The sequence below is a fragment of the Thalassophryne amazonica genome, chromosome 20 (assembly GCF_902500255.1).
Source record: "Thalassophryne amazonica chromosome 20, fThaAma1.1, whole genome shotgun sequence".
In the NCBI taxonomy this organism is placed as follows: domain Eukaryota; kingdom Metazoa; phylum Chordata; class Actinopteri; order Batrachoidiformes; family Batrachoididae; genus Thalassophryne; species Thalassophryne amazonica.
The window spans coordinates 67,524,493-67,542,890 of NC_047122.1; the positions used below are offsets into that span (position 1 = coordinate 67,524,493).

General features: G+C 44.6%; 1 protein-coding gene across 3 annotated transcripts in view; it reads left to right on the top strand.

The window, feature by feature from the left end:
• The window catches only part of pkib (protein kinase (cAMP-dependent, catalytic) inhibitor beta), a 30,235-nt gene extending 12,213 nt beyond the window's left edge, over positions 1–18,022 (top strand). For 2 of the 3 annotated variants that reach the window (XM_034161257.1, XM_034161258.1), the window contains exons 2-3: positions 15,294–15,447; positions 17,377–18,022. In XM_034161257.1, the coding sequence (XP_034017148.1) occupies positions 15,306–15,447; positions 17,377–17,459 (225 nt within the window). In that variant the 5' untranslated portion in view covers positions 15,294–15,305 and the 3' untranslated portion in view covers positions 17,460–18,022. Of the gene's footprint in view, positions 1–15,214; positions 15,236–15,293; positions 15,448–17,376 lie in introns of those variants that run through there. The other variant, XM_034161259.1, reaches the window with a different exon arrangement.
• Positions 18,023–18,398: the final 376 nt, after the last annotated feature.

Consider the following 18,398-nt stretch of genomic DNA (forward strand, 5'->3'; position numbering starts at 1 on the left):
GGCAGAGCGGAGGCTGGGGTGGGGGTGGGGGTAGTGTTGGGACAGAAACACAAGGGAAGGGGTAGGGGTGGGGGGGCGTGTGTCATGTGTGCAGATGAGTTCGTGTCAGTCTCTGTCCGTGTATTTGTAGAGCAGGGGTGGCCAAGTTTGGTCCTCGAGAGCCACATTCCTGACACTCTTAGTTGTCTCCCTGCTCCAACACACCTGAATCCAATGAAAGGAGCCTTTCATTGGATTCAGGTGTGTTGGAGCAGGGAGACAACTAAGAGTGTCAGGAATGTGGCTCTCGAGGACCAAACTTGGCCACCCCTGGTGTCGAGTCTGGAGTGGCCTTGATGACCGCAGACTCTAGGGGAGGGCAAATGAAAAGGAGCCAGATGCTTCACCAAGGCCGTTGAAATCCTTCTGAAGGAAAACAAACGGGGCATTTTAACCTTCGGTAGCTGATAAGGCTGCCATGTTTGGGTTAGGCAGAGAAGCACAGAGTTCCAATATGGCCTCTCTTTAACTGTTCAGATCCAATTGTGAATATTCTCTGGTCTTCAACATCAGCATCAGGTATTGGTTGACATCTTCAGTTATTGATTTTCAAAGTGAGCTGGCTTCCACTTACACGGCTAGTGCACCATATACCATCTTTAGAGCACCACTCTTTTGCAATAGATATAATTTCCAGACTTCATCACCACCTACTATGACACTAAACACATGACACGTCTGTGTTGCTCTTTTTTATTTATCATTCTGTTAGCATCAGTGCAGCTATAAGCGCTGGCTAAATTCCCTTTTGGAGCAACGCTTTCCTCAGCTTTTGAGGACAACACAAGTTCACTTTCACAGTTGCACTTCACACCCTCGCCGGCTCCACTCTTCCTCTCTTTTCTTTTTTGTTGCCAGTTTCCAGTGTTTTCATCAGTACTGGTACTAAAAACAGCAAACGCTGTGGTCACATGTATTTTGCAGTGTAACAGACTGATTCATCCGTGTGGAGTTTAAATTATCATCATCTTCTTTTTTAATGGCTCAACCTTATTAAGTTTGTTCCAGTCTTTCATGAAGCAGGAAACACCAGATCGTTTCCAGCACAATCTGTCCACCACGTTCAGACGTCTCGTGTCTGCAGACAAACAGGGACAGTCTGATAACGTCTGATTAACACTAATGAAAGTAATGATGGAAACATATTTCTGCCCAATCAGATTTATTAATGAAAGTAAAATGACCTGTTTCAGACTGCATGCAGTGGAGCGGGCGCTCGGGGATATTGACATTTGTAGTTGTCCAGCACTGATGGTTTCCCCTCCTAGAAGCAAATAATTTCTAAAGTAAAAGCCTGTGCTGGAGCACACGTCTGAGTCCTCGCTGCTGAAACATGACAACCTTTCAAACATGTTCAGGGAACGGGCAGCAGAGGAATCTTCTGGGATGTCTGAGAGATGTGAAGAAAGGCTGTGATCACACATCTCATTAGATCTGTGTCATCTCGCCGCTTCAGTCTCTCTCCCGCTGCTGCTCAGAACACAGAAGAAAAAACACCTGAAGGAAGGAAAAAAAGGTGAAAAGCCTCGTGCTGAGCTCAGTCAGGAGTCGTGCCTCACCTGACACGCTTCTGTGCAAATATGTGAGTGACTGTAACTGTAGTTCTCTCTCAGATGTGCTGTAGTGGACGGAGCTGAGTTGATTGTGTTTGTGGGAGGAGTCGGGGTGTCCGGGTTTTTGTGATTGTCCACCATCAAAAGGAAGCTCCAATTAGTCCAGGGGCCAGGGTGAATAAAAACGACACTTGGAATCCAGCCTCAGTGTATCATGGCCTACACAAAAGTATATGATAGCCATCCCAGGGTGGTAGCTGCAGCCAGGTAGGGGTCAATGAAGAATTACACAGAGGTCAAACTTTAAAAATGCTCCAATCATGTTGAAAACTATATCACATTACTTGTCTGATAGTTTGGCTTATCTATGATGGAATGTTCTGGAGTTATGGGGTCAAAACAGCAAAAATGGTGACAAAGAATTCCAGTAAAAATGATGCAGATTATTGTTTGGGTTAATGGGGTTCTAATAAGGAATAGTTTGCACCATCTGTCATGCTTAGTTATCATGTTACAGGGCAACATATGTCACATGTCATAGAATCCAATGGATGTTGACCTTGTTTGACCTTTTACTTTGGAGACAAAGCAAAGCATTCGACACAGTCAAAACTATTCCATTTATTGATCCGTTTATTTCAACCAATAATTTGCATCATTTTTTTGCTGAAACTGGAGCAACTTTAACTTTTGACCCCTGTACAAACTGAAATTGGCTTTTGACACCATTTTTGCTGTTTTTACCCCATAACTCCAGACTATCATACATTTTTGTGTTGGCCATGATACACTGAGGCTGGATTCTAAGTGTCGTTTTTTTCCCCTTAAGTTGTACCGATTAGGTCAAAATTTGTGACTGGCTCATGGACTAAATCTGTCAGTGGCGTCAGTTGTCATCATCATCGTGTCTGTACGTGGTGAAAGTATCATACTTGTTCAGAGATTCATTTAGGTGCCTCCTCAGTGACATTCATGTCTCTGAGCCGACGGCCTCAGAGGTGAATGGCTGAAGGTGTTTGCACAGTTGGATGATTCCATCGTCTACCGGTGATGACTGACTGACATCATGAAATGGAGCCGCCGTCGTGATGACACACACCCCAAACCTGATACACACACATTAATTATATTCTCCCTGCTATAAAGTAAATAGATATTTATTTGTTCTTGCCTGGAGTTTCCCTGGAGATCAAGCTGAGCACAATATAGACCAAAACATATATCCCAGTATTTTTAGGATACATGTAGTGTATTTATCAATACTTTATTTGAAACGGGATAAATATTCAGTTTTAACTTGAAGTTTTTTTTAAAGCCTTCTTGTTCCGTGTTGCAATAGAGACCTTATTTTTTATTAGGTGGAAGCCCACCACTTTTCTTTATGTGTGTGTGTGTGTGTGTGTGTGTGTGTGTGTATGTGTGAGGGAGAGAGAGGTTATTTATGAGTGACAGTGAATGCATCAGTGAATGCTGCTACTTTTAGTGGCACCACTAAAAGTAGCAGCCATCAGCTTTGTTTTGGTGCGGATTGTACCAGCTGCTAAGACCTGGACACTGTGGGAGCACATAGTTTCACACTCATTCATTCATTCATTCATTAATTTTCTGTACCTGCTTACTCCATTTAAGAGTCACAGGGGGTTGGAGTCTATCTCAACAGTCACAGTGCGTGAGGCGGGTTCACCCCGGACTGGACGCCAGTCTGTCACAGGGTAGAAGTGGGTTCACCCCAGACAGGGCACCAGTCTGTCACAGGGCGTGAGGTGGGTTCACCCTGGACAGGACGCCAGTCTGTCACAGGGCATGAGGTGGGTTCACCCTGGACAGGACGCCAGTCTGTCACATTGCGTGAAGCAAGTTCACCCTGGACAGGACACCAGTCTGTCACTGGGCGTGAGGTGGGTTCACCCCGGACAAGACGCCAGTCTGTCACATTGCGTGAGGCAAGTTCACCCCGGACAGGACACCAGTCTGTCACTGGGCGTGAGGTGGGTTCACCCCGGACAGGACGCCAGTCTGTCACATTGCATGAGGCGAGTTCACCCCGGACAGGACGCCAGTCTGTCACATTGCGTGAGGCGAGTTCACCCCGGACAGGACGCCAGTCTGTCACATTGCGTGAGGCGAGTTCACCCCGGACAGGACGCCAGTCTGTCACATTGCGTGAGGCAAGTTCACCCCGGACAGGACACCAGTCTGTCACTGGGCGTGAGGTGGGTTCACCCCGGACAGGACGCCAGTCTGTCACATTGCATGAGGCGAGTTCACCCCGGACAGGACGCCAGTCTGTCACATTGCGTGAGGCGAGTTCACCCCGGACAGGACGCCAGTCTGTCACATTGCGTGAGGCGAGTTCGCCCCGGACAGGACGCCAGTCTGTCACATTGCGTGAGGCGAGTTCACCCCGGACAGGACGCCAGTCTGTCACATTGCGTGAGGCGAGTTCGCCCCGGACAGGACGCCAGTCTGTCACATTGCGTGAGGCGAGTTCACCCCGGACAGGACGCCAGTCTGTCACATTGCGTGAGGTGGGTTCACCCTGGACAGGATGCCAGTCTGTCACAGGGTAGAAGCGGGTTCACCCTGGACAGGACGCCAGTCTGTCACTGGGCGTGAGGTGGGTTCACCCTGGACAGGATGCCAGTCTGTCACAGGGTAGAAGCGGGTTCACCCTGGACAGGACGCCAGTCTGTCACTGGGCGTGAGGTGGGTTCACCCCGGACAGGACGCCAGTCTGTCACATTGCATGAGGCGAGTTCACCCCGGACAGGACGCCAGTCTGTCACATTGCGTGAGGCGAGTTCACCCCGGACAGGACGCCAGTCTGTCACAGGGCATGAGGTGGGTTCACCCTGGACAGGATGCCAGTCTGTCACAGGGTAGAAGCGGGTTCACCCTGGACAGGACGCCAGTCTGTCACTGGGCGTGAGGTGGGTTCACCCCGGACAGGACGCCAGTCTGTCACATTGCATGAGGCGAGTTCACCCCGGACAGGACGCCAGTCTGTCACATTGCATGAGGCGAGTTCACCCCGGACAGGACGCCAGTCTGTCACTGGGCGTGAGGTGGGTTCACCCCGGACAGGACGCCAGTCTGTCACATTGCGTGAGGCGAGTTCACCCCGGACAGGACGCCAGTCTGTCACATTGCGTGAGGCAAGTTCACCCCGGACAGGACACCAGTCTGTCACTGGGCGTGAGGTGGGTTCACCCCGGACAGGACGCCAGTCTGTCACATTGCATGAGGCGAGTTCACCCCGGACAGGACGCCAGTCTGTCACATTGCGTGAGGCGAGTTCACCCCGGACAGGACGCCAGTCTGTCACATTGCGTGAGGCGAGTTCGCCCCGGACAGGACGCCAGTCTGTCACATTGCGTGAGGCGAGTTCACCCCGGACAGGACGCCAGTCTGTCACATTGCGTGAGGCGAGTTCGCCCCGGACAGGACGCCAGTCTGTCACATTGCGTGAGGCGAGTTCACCCCGGACAGGACGCCAGTCTGTCACATTGCGTGAGGTGGGTTCACCCTGGACAGGATGCCAGTCTGTCACAGGGTAGAAGCGGGTTCACCCTGGACAGGACGCCAGTCTGTCACTGGGCGTGAGGTGGGTTCACCCTGGACAGGATGCCAGTCTGTCACAGGGTAGAAGCGGGTTCACCCTGGACAGGACGCCAGTCTGTCACTGGGCGTGAGGTGGGTTCACCCCGGACAGGACGCCAGTCTGTCACATTGCGTGAGGCGAGTTCACCCCGGACAGGACGCCAGTCTGTCACATTGCGTGAGGCGAGTTCACCCCGGACAGGACGCCAGTCTGTCACAGGGCATGAGGTGGGTTCACCCTGGACAGGATGCCAGTCTGTCACAGGGTAGAAGCGGGTTCACCCTGGACAGGACGCCAGTCTGTCACTGGGCGTGAGGTGGGTTCACCCCGGACAGGACGCCAGTCTGTCACATTGCGTGAGGCGAGTTCGCCCCGGACAGGACGCCAGTCTGTCACATTGCGTGAGGCGAGTTCACCCCGGACAGGACGCCAGTCTGTCACATTGCGTGAGGCGAGTTCACCCCGGACAGGACGCCAGTCTGTCACATTGCGTGAGGCGAGTTCACCCCGGACAGGACACCAGTCTGTCACAGGGTACCACAGTGAGATTTCTTGCTGCTTTAAAAACAGACAGGACTTTGATACACCCCAAACGCATTTCCATCATGCTTTATTGACCATGTATTTTAGAGCACTGAGACAGGACACTTTAGGTGTTTAAAACCCTTTTATATGTGTAGTTTAATATTTTAGGCTGTACATATTCATTTTCTCATCATGGCATCATGCAGGTTACACTTTCCATTGGCCTTTCTGCAGTTGTCCATCTTCAGTTTTCAAAAAACTCTTTTGTCTGATGGGAATGTAAGAATAAGATCTTCCTGAGGTGAACTGATACCGATGGAGTATAAAGTCAGCAAGGCTTGTTTTCTGGCTCCCTTCCTCCACATTATAGCTGCTGTATAACAAAGGTGCAGTTTCCATGGCAGCTGGAACATGCTAAGCTTTAGGATAACCGAAAAAAGTAGGAAGAATGACGGGGAATAATCACTGTGTATGAGGGACTAAAAATAGCAAGGGTCTAATCCCAGGCATTATTTATTCATCGAAAATGTCTGAAGAGTGCACCGACTGTGTCGACATTTCTTGTGTGGTTTCATGACGTAAACCTGCACAGTGACAAATATACAACTAGAAGGAGGGATAAAAGTGTCAGTACGACTAAAACTACACGCTTTGGGATCATTGCTGTTTTTCAAATGCATGGATCTTCAGTTGCCACAGTTTAAAGGAAGTGATATTTATTGCTGGAATCCTGTCAATTGGAAGCTGGTTTCAAATTTACTTCTCTCAAGAAGCAAAATATCATATTGTGATTTCTTTCTTTTCAGACAGGATTATGATCCACAGTCTTCATATGATTCTTTTTTATGTTGGATTTTTAAGACTATTTTGCAAATTACTGAGCAATAATTAAAACCAAATTATTTTCTCAGTTTAAAATAGAGCCCGATAAAGTAATAAAAATTCAAAGAAAAAACAATAACAGAATTTGGAACAGATTTAAATCAGATGTGCAAATCTGCAAAATATAAACAGTTTACAAAATGACTGACGTGGTTTTAAGTTGTATTCAGTTGCCATCAGAGTTGTTTAAAAATTTGATCAACAACTCTTAACCAACATGAGGTGGCCACTAATTTGTTGCACAAAAACAAAAGTAAAAGAAATAGCAAAAGTAATAAAGGAATTGACTAGAAAATGTCAAGTGTAAGGTCATTCACAAAAAGGACTGAATTTACTGTGCTCATTATTCACGGGCATTTTGTAGTCAGAGCATGGTATCAACCAATCAGGATGGCAACAGTTGGAGGCAACCTCCACTTTAAAGTGGAGTGTGCAATCTGTCAGCACAGACAGAAGACAGTGAATTCCAAGGCTTCCTGTGGTGAAGCAGTACAAGATGAAGGTTTTTTGTTTGCAATAAGTGTTTGTACTTACATCATAGAATAATTGTTCTCAATTCACTTCCCTTGTGTATTTTACTCATATTATTGCCTGTGTCTAAGAGGTGAATGTTGACGATATGTGCAGGCAAGCAGAATGTACACGTGCTGTGACATGGCTCCATAAGGTTTTTGCAATTTTTGGGCAGCACTAGAAACACTGCACTTCAGACCTGCTTTTACGGGGTCTAAGATGCAAACACTTTTTGTTAACAAACGATATCAAAGCACCAGCACTGCACCCCACCGCACCTCATGTTTAGACCAACACACCTTTAGGAGTGCAAGTGCTGGTGCTGCTTTTCACTGCATTCACAACACCATGGAACTGACTTGGGATGTGAACCACTCAGGCAGACAACCAGTCCATTCCCACATCTCTAAAATAACCATCACTCTGACGCAACCAAGTGAGGCGTAGGTGACCTCTTGGCCTCCTCCGCCAACTGGGGTCCTCAACACTCAGCTGGGCACTGGATTGTGCACAGTGAAACACTCCACATGGACAAAATCTTCTAGTTGACGCTCCGTCACAATGCCAGTGATACTCCTCTTCGTAGTCTCCCTTAGTAACTGCTTGTTTGACACAACCTCATTGCAGTGGTACCCAAGGATCCTCCAAACAGACCTGGTACCAAACACATCCAGTCCTGGCCTTAGGTCATCATTACTCCATAATCTTCTCCTAGGCATCCCTTGATCTCACAGGCCAATGACCCAGAGACATCAATGTCACTGATGAGGTCAGTGAATGTTTCTACAAGTTCAATATTTTCACCACATACAGTCATACAGATCCAGTTCTGATGGCTGAGTCCAGGAAGTCATTTAAGCTTGGATTTTAGTCTTCATTCAGTACAGTCACAAGCTTTCCTTGCCAATTAAAGCACCAAAATCATTGGTTTCAACAACGCTTCCCAACACCCAGTCCATGCAAGCACTGAACAGAGTCAGAGCCAGAACACATCCCTGATGAACACCAGGTTTCACTAGGAAAGACTCGTATAGTCTCTGCCTCCACTCAGTGCTGCGCTCACAGTAACATCTTGGGATCCCACAAATTCTCAGGGTGCTCCAAAGACCAGCCCAATCAACTGAGTAAAATGCTTTGTGAAAATCAAATCAAATCAATTTTATTTATATAGCGCCAAATCACAACAAACAGTTGCCCCAAGGCCATACAATAATTATGGAAAAACCCCAACGGTCAAAACGACCCCCTATGAGCAAGCACTTGGCGACAGTGGGAAGGAAAAACTCCCTTTTAACAGGAAGAAACCTCCAGCAGAACCAGGCTCAGGGAGGGGCAGTCTTCTGCTGGGACTGGTTGGGGCTGAGGGAGAGAACCAGGAAAAAGACATGCTGTGGAGGGGAGCAGAGATCGATCACTAATGATTAAATGCAGAGTGGTGCATACAGAGCAAAAAGAGAAAGAAACAGTGCATCATGGGAACCCCCCACAGTCTACGTCTAAAGCAACATAACCAAGGGATGGTCCAGGGTCACCCGATCCAGCCCTAACTATAAGCTTTAGCAAAAAGGAAAGTTTTAAGCCTAATCTTAAAAGTAGAGAGGGTGTCTGTCTCCCTGATCTGAATTGGGAGCTGGTTCCACAGGAGAGGAGCCTGAAAGCTGAAGGCTCTGCCTCCCATTCTACTCTTACAAACCCTAGGAACTACAGGTAAGCCTGCAGTCTGAGAGCGAAGCGCTCTATTGGGGTGATATGGTACTAAGTGGTCCCTAAGATAAGATGGGACCTGATTATTCAAAACCTTATAAGTAAGAAGAAGAAGAATTTTAAATTATATTCTGGAATTAACAGGAAGCCAATGAAGAGAGGCCAATATGGTTGAAATATGCTCTCTCCTTCTAGTCCCCGTCAGTACTCTAGCTGCAGCATTTTGAATTAACTGAAGGCTTTTCAGGGAACTTTTAGGACAACCTGATAATAATGAATTACACTAGTCCAGCCTAGAAGAAATCAATCAATCAATCAATCAACTTTTTTCTTATATAGCGCCAGATCACAACAAACAGTTGCCCCAAGGCGCTCCATATTGCAAGGCAAGGCCATACAATAACCATGAAAAACCCCAACGGTCAAAACGACCCCCTATGAGCAAGCACTTGGCCACAGTGGGAAGGAAAAACTCCCTTTTAACAGGAAGAAACCTCCAGCAGAACCAGGCTCAGGGAGGGGCAGTCTTCTGCTGAGACTGGTTGGGGCTGAGGGAAAGAACCAGGAAAAAGACATGCCGAGAAGGGGGGCAGAGATCGATCACTAATGATTAAATGCAGAGTGATGCATACGGAGCAAAAAAAAGAAAGAAACAGTGCATCATGGGAACCCCCCCACAGTCTACGTCTAAAGCAACATAACCAAGGGATGGTCCAGGGTCACCCGATCCAGCCCTAACTATAAGCCTTAGTGAAAAGGAAAGTTTTAATAAATGCATGAATTAGCTTTTCAGCATCACTCTGAGACAAGACCTTTCTAATTTTAGAGATATCATCATAGGCTTTGAAGAAGCACTGCCAATACTCACGCTAGCATGCTATGAGTACTTGCAGGGCTAGAATGCAGTTAATTCAAATCAAAAGGAAGACTGTTCTGGTCACTGAGCAGCAAGGAGCAGGAAATGAATCTCTTTAAGAATAAACATTGCAAGTACCTTCCCCAGCACAGAGAGCTGTGTAATACCCCTATAGTTGTCCTAGTCCATAAGATCACCCTTTCCTTTCTAGATTGGGACAACAAGTTCTTTCTTCCAACTTGTAGGACTGACACCTGTCTCCCAAACTGAAACAGAGACTGTTTGCAATGCCAGCATCTCCACCCGCCTGGAGGAGCTCAGCTCCAGTGCCACTGATCCCTGGAGCTTTCCATGCCCTCACTGGTTTCACAGCCTTTGCAGTCTTACCAAGATTTGAGTTCACAGTCGACTGGGGAATCAGCTATTGGTACCTGAAATGTCAAACATTCCAGTTGGAGGATCAGCTTTATTCAGCTGCTCTAAGTAGCCAAACTAACGTTGTCAGCTAATAATTAATATTTTGTTCATATAACACACATCCTTGATTTGTGATTGCATGTAAATTGGAATTTGATAGTTTAATTACTAATGATCTGATCTCAAATGAGAATCATAATCTGATATTCACATGAAATCACCCAAGTAATTAAACAGTGTAATTTATCCTACTTTATAGAAGACAGTCAAGGCCATATGTAATTGGACAGTTTTTGATATTTGCAATTCCCTCCCGTTATAACATTCATGTCATCTCAAGTTCTTTGAGATGTGTGACATTTTGTTAAAGGGCTAATGGTAACATTCCATGCTCTTGAAAACAGCCTTGATGTTCTAATTGTACAAACAGGAGAACAGAGAATAAGTGGGGCTGGTTGCCTGGATGCACCTAATAGTCTGGCTCTGTTATTCATGTGCTCCTCTGTCCATGGTGCTGAAAGCCTGCCTTCGCCTCTGAAATGTGCTGCTGCTTGTTGGCTTAACCAGGGTCGTTTTGTTTGTTTTCCATTTCAAAAAGCAGCCACTCCAGAAAACCAGCAAAGCCTCTTCTTTGTGGAGCTGCTGTGACTGGTGGTGTGAGCCATGTGAGGGCTAATTTCCAGAGCTGTCAAACACACATACCTGATGCTCTTGAATGCTGTGTGTGAGGGTTCAGTGAGGGAACTGACTGCTGAAATAAACATGTGCACAACTAACAGGATACATGGGAACAAGTTTTGCAGCATGATTTAAAACCGTTGTTCCAGACTGGTATTTAAAATATGCATTATATGCAATGCACCCGGACAGTATTCACAGCAATTCACTTTTTCCACATTTTGTTATGCTACAGCCTCATTACAAAATAATTTTTTCCTCAAAATTCTACACACAATACCCCATAATGACAATGTGAAAATGTTTTTTAGGGAGTTTTGCAAATTTATTATAAATAAAAAAGAAATCACATGTATATAAGTACTGTGGTATGATTATACATTAGAAATTATTGTGTATTAAGAAAGATGCGTTTTTTATTTCAGCAGAGCAGCCACAGGCTTGTTGTTATACAAACCAAAGATTATCTTCTGTTTATTCAGTGTATTTTCATCCTCTCTGAACACAACCCTTGACCTCTGACACTTTGATCCAAAGGCTTTTAACACTCTCACATTGCATTGCATAACATACCTGCCACTTCTTCTAGTGTGTGAATTAAAACAGCTGTCATAGGATCTAGGATCTAGGTCACTTTCCTGACAAGGTAATCCCATCTAAATGGTTGTTGGATTAACTGCTAAAATAAACTTGTTCATCTGATGGGTCCCTGCAGCCCTCTTTAATCTAAAGGCCACTTTAATTATATTGTTTAAAGAAAGTTACCAAGCACATGTGTTCCAGTGTAGTCTGAAATGATGGCCATCTTCCAGAGCTGTTGTTTACATTGCTTATTTCACACTAAAGTCATGCAGATATTTATAGCAGAGCTGCAGTGATTAACCAATGATTAAGATTAAGATATTTATTGATAGTTATTTTTTATGTTGAGTCACTGAAAAAAACCTATCCAAATTCTTTGATTTTAGCTTCTTAAATGTGAATATGTTCTGGTTTATTTTACTAGCTGCTTGTATCTGGCAGCAAACTTAACATCTTTGGGCTGTAGATAAAACAAGGCATTTGAAGGCATCATTTGGCCACTGGTAACACTAATAATAATAATAAAAATATTAATGACTTGGCTTTATAGAGCACTTTTCAAGACACCCAAAGTGCTTTACAAGTTGCATTATTCATTTAATCGCACATTCACACACATTGGTGGTGGTAAGCTACTAGTGTAGCCACAGCATGCCCTGATCGACATGTTTGAAAAATGAATATATTGAAAGCTCACATTTTGGTCCAAAATTGGTCAGAAACTTGTCTTTTTTTATCACTTTGGGGCCATACACAATTACATATTTAAGATGTATTTTCAAAGTCCAACCTGATGTCTTTCAGATGAAAATCTGACATCTTTAAGACATATTTTGGTCATCCAACTGTTTGCAGGTTTAAATGGTAAATGGACTGCATTTGTATAGCGCTTTTCCATCTGTATCAGAAGCTCAAAGCGCTTTACATACTAATGCCTCATATTCGATGTGAGGCTGCTGTCATACAAGGTGCTCACTACACACTGGGAGCAACTAGGGGATTAAGCACCTTGCCCAAGGGGCCTTAGTGATTTTCCGGTCAGGCTGGGATTTGAACTGAGGATCTTCTGGTCTCAAGCCCAATGCTTAGCCGCTAGACCATCACCTCCCCTAAGGTTTCTGGATGACTTTAGCATGAAGTCTTTTCTGAGGATCCTTGGGTAACTCTGGAATGACTTTGTGCCATAAGTGGTTACTTAGCAAGCCTCAGATGAGGAACATCACTTGCATAGTGAAGAAACAGTAGCTGGGACATTTTGGTCATGTGGTGTGTTTTTATGGACACGATCCAGCAAGCAGCGGCCTCATTGCTGAGAACCCCAGCAACTGGAAAAAGCCAAAATGACGCCCACATGTCACCCGGCTTTGACAGACAAATGTCTACTTGTGAGAGGTGGGGATGGACCAGTTGCCTGCCTGGGTGGTTCCAGTACCAGGAGCTTATCACTCACACACATGTGCACAAAAATGGATGTTAAATATCTATTAAGAGAAATAATTCACATATAAACTCTTCATCATTTCAAATAAGCGGTCAAGAGGGGCAGGTGGGCTGAGAGACAGTTCTGTTACCTTGTAGTGGTGGTGACCAGTATCCATCTTTCCTGTGTTGTAGTTGTTGTATGCAACACATGAATACATGAATACACTACACAGTGACAAAGTACATGTAAGCCAAAAACCTGAAGCCTGGCTGGTTGTTCCTACAGTGCTGCTGTGTAATTGGCTGTTAGATTAATCCATCTAGAGTAAAAAATGTCCAAAGATCATCACTGATATTAACATTAATTCTATAATCTGTCTCTTAGTGTGATTATTTTATTGCCCTGCCCTAGTTATCAATAAAAAAAGAAAATCAAGATGCGGTGCACCACTGTGACACTGTGAACTGCAGTCTGACAAACGGTCAACCTGTGGATTTTGCAGATGATCTAGATTGTGTGTGTGCATTAATTCACCTGTTATTCTTTTGTTGTGCTGCAGAGATGGGAAATGGGATCTCGCTCCGGCACGGTCTGGGTATTAAACACACGACACATCCTAACAAAAGAAGGAGAACGTGAGATAGTGACACAATGGGCCGTAGTCATATGTTTACCCGGGGGTGGTGCTTTTTCTGTGTTGTTACCATAGCAACAGTGGTGCCGGGTATGTGTGTGTGTGTGTGTGTGTGTGTGTGTGTGTGTGTGTGTGTGTGTGTGTGTGTGTGTGTGTGTGTGTGTGTGTGTGTGTGTGTGACAGAGGATGTAATTCTGCCTGTCACCAGTGTAGCCGAGAGCTGAGTCCCCAGCTGCTGGTTGCCATGAGACCAGAGAGACATATCTTCCGCTTCAGTGAGAAACTGTTTCTCTTGATACTCAAATCTCTAAACAGATTAGGTCCATGTTTCTGTCTGTGATGTCTCAAAAAGATGGACCACTGCAGGGCTCCACATTAGTTCAAATGTAATTCAACAATCATTTCAAAAGTTTTGAGTTTTATCCAATAAGAGCGGAAACATCTGTTGAAGATAAAATGAAACATCTTGTAAAAAGTCCATCTCCACTGTCTCGTTTGGGGTTCACAAGCTGACTTCAGGGTACACTGGGCGACACGCTGGACAGATTTCCACTCCGTAACTGGGCTCATAGGCTCATTCACGCTTTCAGTCAATTTACAGTCACTGTTTGTGTAATTGTTAACACGTTGTTCACCAAAGGTGGTCTTAATTAAGAGTTCATTTCATTTTAGTTTATGTAGACTTTGCTTTAAAAATGACATTGATTTTATGTTGAAAATCTTGCAGTGCTTTTATTTTGAAGTCTACATTACTGGATGTCTCGTTCATCTGCTTTCATGTTGGTTTGGTGCTGAATTAGCGCACGTGCTCCAGGTGAACACACGTCACAGTGGACGTGAATGAAACGATGGACTCCATGATGCTTACGCCTGTTTGTTTGTTTTTTCTTTCAAAGCATGCAGCCAATGAGGTGTTTTGTTTTGTCTGTATTTATGTTAACATGGTATGTTTTATTATTTTATCAACGAATGTTTAGTGACGACTCAGCAAATAAGCGGTAGTGAGAAAGCCACCTGTGTGTGGCCGCGTGTCGAGGGAGTGAGAGTGAAAGAAATCTCTATGTTTTGGACTGTGGGAGGAAACTAGAGCACTCAGACATGGGGCAAACATGTACACGCCAGCTGGAACGCAACCACCAGGACCTTCATGTTGTGAGGCTACAGAACACTTTAAGAATAAGCGACAGTGACCTCCAGTGGCCACCACAACCCTGCGATTAACCACAAAGTTTCACTGAACAGGTGAAAATGTCTTTAGCTGTATCTGGTAGCACAGAGATGGATGGGCCCTGTGGAGGTGAGCCTGCACGTGTTTACCTCATTAAACAAAATGCCAGTTTTTAAGCTGAACCATTACACTGTGCACAGTGAGCCATTTAACTTACGCTGCTGCCCGTTCAGCGGAACCCATCCCTACTGAGTTATTAGTTGAGGGACTCATCTTACTGTTGTACGAGGAACACTGAGCCTCCTCATGGACAGTCGACTTTTAATGACTCAATGGAGACTCAAATGGGGGGGAGGTGTGTGAAGGAGTTCCCCTTTAATAATGGTAAATGATTTACAGAGTCTGTGACCTTCAGTCTGTAATATCTCATATTGTTTCACAGAAACAGAACCTTTCTTTCTTATGACTTCTGAAGTCGACATGCTGAGACCTCATTTGTCGTCTCTTCTGGAAGTTATATATATCTGATGATCTATAGACACATAACAAATGGTAATGAAATGACACTTGGGCTTGATGTTTTACAGCTTAAACAAGAACTTTATTATAAATAATAAAGTGAGTCAATGAACAAGGAAATTTTGTGAGCTCTGATCACAGGCCTGTAGTTTTTTTTAGTGTGTTATCCATCCCTGACTGTCTGTCTGTTTTACTGCAGAGGGTTCCTGAGATGACGGAAGTGGAGCCAGTGCTGGACTTTGCCTCCTCGGGCCGTTCGGGGAGAAGAAACGCCTTGCCAGACATCCTGGGCTCTCCGGCAGGCGTGAACCCCGGCGACCTGCCTCTAAAACTGGCCGAGCTGTCCCTCAAAGGTACAGCGTGCTCCTCATTCACTTACAGTCTGATTACAATCAGCCTGGGACTGATAGTAAAACCTTTTAGAGAGCAGAAATGTAAGATGTGAGCACAAGGACAGATTTATTATAATATTCTTTAATGTAAAACTCAAAATCTGAAAGACTTGGGACAGTATGGAAAATGGAAATAACAATGAAGCGATTCTTACATTTATTTGGACTTCCATTTCATTGCAGACAGAATCAAATAGGGATGTACCAATCCACATTTTTTCACTTCCAATCTGATACCAATTCCTGAATTTGGATAACTGCTGATATCATATCATTCCGATACCAGAGCTCTGTTTGCTTTAATATTATTATTACTATCATTATTGTTGATTTTCTGTGAGGATATTTTGTATCCTAACCCAAACCCTAGATTTGATGTTATGGTGAAAGAATAGAAGTACTTTTATTTACTGTCTGATTCGTTGTGGGAGTCAGTGGCTGAAGTTTCATCTCTTGAACACCAGATGGCAGACTTGCTCCGAGTACATGAACCGTTTTTCAGGACGGCGCACATTTCCTCATTTCCAAAATGCAACAAGAAACCACAAAAAATAAATAAAAGTACTTAATTTACTCATATTTGGAGTCAGTCTGTGTAAATTGTCCCACCCTGGCTCATTTTGTCTTTCTAATACCGGTTAAAAAAATTCTTGTGCTATTTAATGTGGCACTTTTTCAAATGTTTGATTCCTGTCGTGACAGAGCGTCCGCCTCTCAGTGCAATGGCTTTACAATCATTGCTTTGTGGTGTTCAGCGGACAGTGGACATGTCAGGGACAGTACTCCTCAATGCTTGCCTGTTAGCTGGCTGCTAACTGCTTAAGAGACCTCTCAAATGCAGGTGTCTCACATTATAGTAGTCCTCAGTGAGAGACACGCCTCAGTTCAAAAACCCCCCTCCCCTCCCCGCACTTTGCAGCGAGCAAAGTAGCAAACAGAGCAGCAAAGCAGAACTTGTGGAGATGTTTCACAGACTTTTCCTGGATCAGAAATTTCTGATCCGTGAATTACGTTTGTACCGGAAGCTGATACAAATATTGGATCAGATCGGCCCCATTCCTAGAATGAACCCAAGATATTTCATATTTTGTGTGGTCAGCTTTATTTCATTTGTTAATGTGCATCAATTCTGCATTTAAGTCCTGCAACAGATAAAAAAAAACACATTGGAACAGGGCAGTTATTTCAAACAGGTGATTTTCATCACGATTTGGTACAAAAGCAGCATCCACAAAAGACTGAGTCTTTGAGGAGCAAAGGTGGACAGGGGATCTCCAGCTTTCTTCAATTAAGGGTCACGGGGGTCCTGGAGCCTGTCCCATCAGTCTTGTCAAGAAATGCGTGAGAAAATTATTCAAATGTTTAAAAACAGTGCTTGGAAGGGATTTGCATTTGTGGCATCATATTCAAGAAGACTTGAGGCTGTAATTGCTGCCAAAGGTATTGAGCAAAGGCTGTGAACACTTATGTACAAGTGATTTCTTAGTTTTTATTTTTATTATAAATAAATCTGCAAAAATACAAAAAAAAACTTTCTTGTGCTGTCATTATGGGGTGTTGTGTGTAGAATTTTGAGGGGAAAAAATAAATTTACTTCATTTCATAAAATGTGGCAGCGCTGTGAATACTTTGTGACTCATTAGTCTTGCAACAGAAGAATTACTCACATACATGACATCAATTATGCAAACGGTTGAAGGAGCCAGACGGAGGAGCAGAGGTATGGTGCAACTGGTTTAATTGTAGCACACCTGGACAGCCAGTGACATGCGTACAGCACCACACACTGGTGTGGAGGAGTAGTGGCCCTTTTATACCCTAATACTTATATATATATATATATTCATGCACGTTACGATTATAACTGAGTATTTTTGTGTCTGTGCACAGATGGGCCAGGAGGTGCTCAGTCACCTATGGCGGAGGAGCCTCCAGCGCCAGAGGAGACCTCAGAGGGCAAAGACGGATCCTAGGGACTTGTTCATTTACCTCCCAGGAGTCCTGCAGAGATAACCTGAGACAAGCGATGTAGATGAACGGCAACCTTCAGGAGAACGTGCGCTTGTCTCTGAAGAGTCGGCCTGTTTATGGAGCAGCTGAATTACAGACGGACCACGATGGAGCCACTTCGAAGGTCTGGAGGCTTCAGACTATATAGCTCACAGCAGGATGTGAAAAGAGTCTCAAGTGGCACCGTGTGTGTGTGTATATAAGTGTCTTAGTCACTTGGAGAGACTCTACACTGAGACTCACAAGGACACTGGCAGATTATACAGTATAAACTTCTATTTTTGTATAAATTATATAAAAATTTAAAGTGCAAGAGAATCTCAGAATGCAAACAATTGCGGCTGCTTTTGTGTTTGAGTTTAATCTGGAAACAGTCGGAGAGTTTTCATTCAGCTGAATGCAAAATGATCACGGTAACCATCAGGAAAATTAGAACTGAGGTTGGAGAAAAGTTATTTTACAGAAAAATCCACTTTGTAAATGTCCAGTTTGTAGCCATGTCGAAGGAATCGATACTTAAAAAAAATTAAGTTTCCATGTGTTGCAAAATATATCCATCCATATGTTGAAACATTCCGGGTTAAAACAGTGTCGCACTGCCAGCAACACACAGACGGCTTCATCATAAAGCTGCTGTTTGGTTTAAAACCTTTGAAAATGTGCCTGGTGGTAGTTTACGGGGGGGGGGGGGGGGGGGCTGCTTCATCCCGTTGAACAGCACGTGTTGCATCACTATCGCCAATTTGCAACTTGCAGTTTCTACAATTCCAAAAAGTGCTTGCTCTCATGCAACACTTGAATCTCTCACCAGGACTTTTGCGGCATCAGGATCCTGCCTCCATGTTGCTTTTTTATTAACCAACAAGCAGCATATGGATGCGGCCTGTATGCAGGGGGGTTAA